Genomic DNA, 6,441 nt, shown 5'->3' with positions numbered 1-6,441 from the left:
GGACCAATAAACAACATTCTTATCAATGGAGAAAAGATTGAAGTTGTCAAGGACTTCATTCTTCTTGGATCAACTATCAGCACTCATGGAAACAGCAGTCAAGAAATCAAAGCACGTATTGCATTAGGCAAATCTGCTGATCAAAACCTTTTTAAAGTGTTGAAGAGCAAAGACGTAAGTTTAGGACTAAGGTGCGTCTGACCCAACCTATGGTATTTTCAATAACCTCATATGCATGTGAAAGCTAGATAGTGAATAAGGAAGACTGTAGAAGAATTCATGTATTTGAGTAATGGTGTTGGAGGAGAATATTGAAAGTGCCATGGGCTGCCAAAAGAACCAATAGATTCATTTTGGAAGAAGTGCAGCCAGCATGTTCCTTGGAGGCCAAGATGGCCAAACTTCGTCTCTCATACTTCGGACATACTGTCAGGCGGGACCAGTCACTGGAGAAGGATATCGTGTTTGGTAAGGTCGATGGTCAGAGAAAAAGAGGAAGACCCCCAATGAGATGAATTGGCCAAGTGGCGGCATCAATGGACTCAAGCGTGGCAACAGTAGTGAGGTTGGCCCAGGATCGGGCAGTGTTTCGTTCTGCTATGCATAAGGTCGCTATGAGTTGGTTCTGACTTGGTGGCACCTAACAACAACAACAACAATGAGGTAAGCATGGGCTCACTTGTGCTTACTTATTAATCTGCAGTGAACGATTTTACATTTTTTCACTACATGAAGGATTCTGTTTGCGGGCATTGTTGACACATGTCTGCCTCCCAGTGACACAACGCTCTTTCTACAGAATCAGAACATCTTTTCAATCCCAAACCTCTGAACTGCAACAGAGTAACATCCAGTCTGCAAGTCTAGCTTTACTTGGCTTTCCTTACTCATCTGGAACGTGCAGTTTCACGACGGTTTCATCATTTTGTTGTTAAGTTCTGTCGAGTTGGTTCCGACCCATAGCAACCATGTATAGGGTTTCCAAGGAGTGGGTGGTGAGTTAGAACCTCCAATCTTGTGATTCAAACTGACCTTGAGGTGCATTAAATTGTTCACTCCAGATTAGTAAGTGCAAATAAGCCAGTGCTTACCCTGAACAGTCTCACAGTGGGGCTGTCACTATGAGGAGCTGGTGAGCGGAGAAGTCTGGACACAGACAGAGTGAAGCTTCAGGCGGCTTTGTCAGAAGTGGCGGTGGTCACCAGACGGAAGGTCAGTACTGTCATTGCACCAACTCCTTCTGCCATTTTGAGATTAGCTGTGAGAAATGAATGTGAGTGTGAGGTTGGAAAGCATCACTAGGCTAGAAACTTGGGCATTCGTAAAATCCTCGTTACTGTATATGTTTACTGGAAAGTTTTCGACTTCCTAAGACTGGAATTCAAAGTATCATGGATCAGAGCAAAATCTTAGATTCCTGAAGTGGTCAGTAGGCAGAAAGGGTTATATTCTAAGTATGCCTGTTTTCTTGTTGTTAAGTGCTGTCGAGTCTGTTCCAACTCGTAGCAACCATGCATTGGGTTTCCGAGGAGCGACTGGTGGGTTTGAACAACTGACCTTGCAGTTTGCAGTCCAGTGCTTATCCTACAGCGCCACACCAGGACCCCAAGCATACTTAAACTTTAAAAACAAATAGATTCAGGGTGTTGAGAAGAATTGTACTTCAGGACAACAATGACTTATTAATGTTTATTGGTAACAATAACTGTTTTTTGTTGCAGGGCAAAGACATGTTCTCTAAGCCGATACAATCCGCACAGTTTTATTATGTAGATACTTTTATATTATTAGCCTCTGGTCCAGAATTGCATCTACTAAAGTATCATATTGACACTTGCAAAGATGAGATAAAAAGGTAGGTGGCCCCTCCTATTCCAATGACTTACATATAGGCAGAGTGTTTACATTTATAAACGTTATCCTAAGTTGAATGATGTCGGCACCTCACCACATTACCAGCGGGAGTGGAGTTACTGGGTTCTGGGTCATCTGAATAGTTTTCGTGACTGGAGAGGGTCACAGTGTTGTCTTTCTTTCTGGGTTACTGTGATGTGTGAATAGAGCACATTGCACTTAGCTGGTGCTAACAGGGACAATTAAAATTGATAATCCAGGTGAAGTGTATGAAATCTTTCACATACACACCTGTCTCCATGCCTCCACTTTTGGTGAATGTTCTTTGTCCTGAAAATATTTTAAAGAAATAAAAACGTTGCAGAGAGAATGAAAGGCTGCCAACCCATGCCGCAGCGCCCTCTTTCCTCTTCTTGGGGCGGCACGTCGCTTGTGATGGGCGGTTTGTGCTTCGGGCATCTCTGTGTGTGTGTGTGTGTGGGCCCATGTAATTGTAGCTGGAGTGTTGGCATGTCTTTGGGCTGATCTGTGTGTGTGTATCACCTCGGTGGGATCTGTGTGTGTGTATCAGAACGGTGATAAAATGCTGCCCAGCAGACATAGACCCCTGCTCGTGCCTCTGTCTCTCGATGGTGGGTGTGTGAGTGGTTCCAAATGGCCCATTATGGTGAACAAGGCTGGGCGGGCTTTCTGACTGTACATATGTCAGAGTACTCTGCAGGCTTCAAGCCACAGGGGAGCTGTTGGGATGGACTAGGGCCTTTTCAGATCCACCTCCTGCAAGTGGGGTTCGCCTAGCACCTTGCAACCTACCTGAGGTGTCTCACTTCTTCTGTCCTGGGCGACTGCATCCTCCCAGGCGCTAAAGCCTCTGAGTCTTCTTAATGTCTGTATTATTCCTGCACTTCCAGTACCTCTCCTTGATACATCATCTCTTCAGTACACAGAGCCCGTCTCTGTTCATTACAGTGCATACACCCTGACCTCAGTGTACACACACCCCGTCTCTGTTCATTATAGTGCATACACCCTTACCTCAGTGTACACACACCCCGTCTCTGTTCATTATAGTGCATACACCCTGGCCTCAGTGTACACACAGTCCATCTCTGTTCACTACAGTGCACACTCAGCTGACCCAGGTCAACAGCAGGGATTGTTGAGACCACATGTTCTCTAAGCCAACCTTGATGACCTGTGTTGCCCTTAGCAGACACTGAGAGGATAGTTTTCAATGGAGTAAATGCTAGGCAGTTGACTGCCTCCTTAAGTACGTGTAATTATTCTAGAATTTAGGAGGGATAATTTGTGTTCTCATAAGTAGATTTTTTTGGCTGTTTTATAGGACAACGTGAGTGTCTTAAGGAAGACTCCAATTGTGGCTCCTCCCCAGATGTGTGAACCCAATATATGTCTAAGAAAGCTCTGTACACCTCTGGGCAAAGAAGGCAGGGTTCTTTAGCTGTCGCAGAAGCGTTGCCATCAAATTGACCCTTTTTCTTTGTATTTTCCCAGATATCAACAGAAGAGCAAGTTCCAGCCAGCTCACAGACTCTTCACGACCGAGAAGCTGGAGATCACCAGCTTGTCAGCAGTGAATGACTTTTATTCCTGTATCCTTTCAGTCCCAAACTGCGTTTCCCTGGGTCAGATTACCAAGCAAGGTCCCTTCACCCAACACCTCAGATACTGTGCTGACGGCAGACCGAAACAGGACGTTAGAAATTTTTGACCTCAACGTGGGCTGCAGTGTGGCCCGGATCCCGGATGCCCATTCCCGTCTGGTTCATCAGATTTGTCAGAACAAAGTGAGTCACTTTTCCATGCCGTGCACGTCGTTCATAAAATTAGCCGGTGTTTCAGTTTGTTGTTGGTCTTCAGGGTCGTGGAGTTGTTTTCCGACTCCTAGAGACCCTGTGTAGGTTTCTGAGGAGTGGCTGGTGGGTTAGTGGTCCAGTGCTTATCCTACAGCTCCACACCAATGCAATCATTTTTCTTTTTTATTGTTATAACATCATAGAAACCTTTATTAAGCAAAAATATCAAAATCTGAAGCTATTGTTTCTCAACACATCCTCCATCTAAGTCCAAACCCTTCTTATCACTGTGTGCTCACCAGACAATAACTCTTTCATGATTGTTAAATCATTCCAAGCCCTGATGTTTGACCTTAGAAGATACAGTAGTATCGGATTGGATGTCATTTCATTTTACTTTTTTGCTTTTGTGTCTGATGAGGCTCTGGATCTGTTCTGAGACTTTACATTCTCACTTGGAGTTTGATGGTGGTTTGGATATTTCGAAGCAGAATCATACTTGGAGTGAACAACAGTCACACAGAGGAGTTAGTAGCAAATGGAGCAGCCTGAGTGAATTGATAGCCTGCTTGCAGCTGGAGGGACCCCTGGTGCTGCGGTGTGTTAAGCAAGGTCAGCTCTGTAGAGGAAAGATGAGGCAGGCTGCTTCTGTGACGATTCGGTCTCAGAAACCCCAGAGCACAGCTCTCCTTGGTCCTGTATTGTGGCTGTAGATTAGATTGGCTGGTTGGGGTGGAGCTGGGGTGCTGAGTACAGACGTGCCATTGAATGGGGTGAAGGCTGGGCAGTGTCCGCCTCACTGTCCGCTGCTGCCCATGGATGAGAGTCCTGGTGCAGGCCCATAGGAGAAGCACTTGACCACAAGACCAGTTTGAACCGGCACTTCAAGCTCTGCTGCTCCTTGGAAACCCTGGGCAGGGTCGTTATGAGTCGGACCCGACTCGGTACTTAACAACAACAATGTCCAAAGAGCATCACAGCGTGTGGGTAAATGTGATTTCCCATATATTTGGACTGGCTTCCAAGTAGGAGTCTTAGGGTGCTTCATAAAGTCTGTGTAATGCTGCACACATGCTTCACTAAGCGAAGTCTTATGAGATGACAGATTTCCCCATCTTTCCTGTCAGTACCTTCTTCCAGGCTTCATCTACGTTTAGGCTCATTGGAGTAGGTGTGGCTGGTAATGCACCGCTCCGTAACCAGCTTGGATGAGACGAGAGGCACAGATTCTGGGTGTGCAGTTCAGTTCCGCAGAAGCAGATTGGGGCTGATGCCTCTTCTGGATGTGTGGGAGCTGGAACTGTTGGGACTGGGGAGGACCCTTCTCAGGGTGCAGTGGCAAAGGGCCAGTCTGACTTCACCTTTACCATGGAGGCACCTGGAAATGGGCAGTTGGGCCCAGGGCCCAGGATCAAGGGCTTGGTGATGGGCAGATGGGCCCAGGGCCCAGTGATGAGCAGATGGTCCTAGGGTCAGAGTTAGGGGTCCAGTGTTGAGTGGATGGGCACAGGATCAGGGTCAGGGTCACAGGCCCAGGGCCCAGCAATGAGCAGATGGTCCTAGGGTCGGAGTCAGGGGTCCAGTATTGAGTGGATGGGCCCAGGGTCAGGGTCAGGGGTCCAGTGTTGAGTGGATGGGCCCAGGGTCGGGGTCAGTGTCAGGGCCAGGGGTCCAGTGTTGAGTGGATGAGCCCAGGGTTAGGGTCAGGGGCCCAGTGTTGAGTGGATGGGCCCAGGATCAGGGTCAGGGGTCCAGTGTTGAGTGGATGGGCCCAGGGTCAGGGGCTTGGTTCATGGGTGAGGACTGCCACAGGCTGATGGTCGAAGGCTAACACTGTGGAGAGTGTCGCGTGGATGAGACACCGGTTTTCTGTCTCTCCCTTAGCTTGTACAGAATCTTACTGCATAAAAACGGAACAAGATATTTTTAAACACTGTGCAGTAGGTCCTCTGGTTGAATGCTGGAATCTCTTTGAAGAGTTTTGTAGGTTCTTTATGATGCTATTAAAAGAGCAGACTTCAGATAGGAAACAGTCAGTCACCTGTGGCTGTTTACAATATTCCGTGTGTTGAAATCTTCTGGGAAGAGCTGTGGGGACGAGGAGCCCACCTTGTCACTTCATGGCCAGGGTAAGGAGACTGCTTTGGAACTAAGTAGCCACAATATTATACTACAGTTTCATAGTGAGATCAGTCAAGATTGGATTGATGAACAGACTTTCTATTTTTCTGGACTTTTACATGAATTTGTTAAGTGAGTCCTTAAATAGACATTAGGATACTTGTCTTATCCAAATGTCTGTCTTATCTTTTAGGTTTTATGATTTCTTATGTTTCCAAATGCAGCCCACGAGATCCTGATGGCTAGTATTTGGGTTGTGTTATTGTGAAGTTCTGACCAGTGGATTCCAGCTCATGGTAACCAGACATGTGAGACCAGAACAGTTCCACAGGTTTCAAGGGTGTTACTATCAGAAGTCCTGTCTTCCAAGGTGCTTCTGTGTGGGTTTGAACCACCATCCTCTGTTTCGGAGTCTACTGTTTATCCATTTACACAACTAATAGTCTCCTGTATTTTTATATAGAACAGTGAAGTCTGATTTGTATAGACCCTGAATTTTAAGATATATGAATACAAGTACAAATTAGTGTTTCACCTTTGACAGGCAGGAGAGTTGGGGCTGGTCTAGCCCGGTCATACGACCAGAATCGCAAATACGTTAGGGTTATACGCCTAAGTGAGTCTGCCCTCTCTCCCTTTAGGGTTATAC

The 6,441-nt window shown here is 46.5% G+C and overlaps 1 protein-coding gene across 1 annotated transcript in view; it reads left to right on the top strand.

Moving 5' to 3' along the window:
- WDR27 (WD repeat domain 27) overlaps positions 1-6,441 on the top strand; it is a 124,786-nt gene that overhangs the window by 90,448 nt on the left and 27,897 nt on the right. Inside the window, exons 18-20 of the mRNA XM_006876183.1 lie at positions 1,722-1,855; positions 3,370-3,467; positions 3,541-3,662. Coding sequence (XP_006876245.1) covers positions 1,722-1,855; positions 3,370-3,467; positions 3,541-3,662 — 354 coding nt within the window. The remainder of the gene's footprint in view (positions 1-1,721; positions 1,856-3,369; positions 3,468-3,540; positions 3,663-6,441) is intronic.

This window comes from Chrysochloris asiatica, unplaced genomic scaffold, assembly GCF_000296735.1.
Source record: "Chrysochloris asiatica unplaced genomic scaffold, ChrAsi1.0 scaffold00361, whole genome shotgun sequence".
NCBI classification, from domain to species: Eukaryota; Metazoa; Chordata; class Mammalia; order Afrosoricida; family Chrysochloridae; genus Chrysochloris; species Chrysochloris asiatica.
The sequence above is the reverse complement of the archived record's forward strand: the minus strand, read 5'-3'. Positions and strand labels throughout refer to the sequence as shown.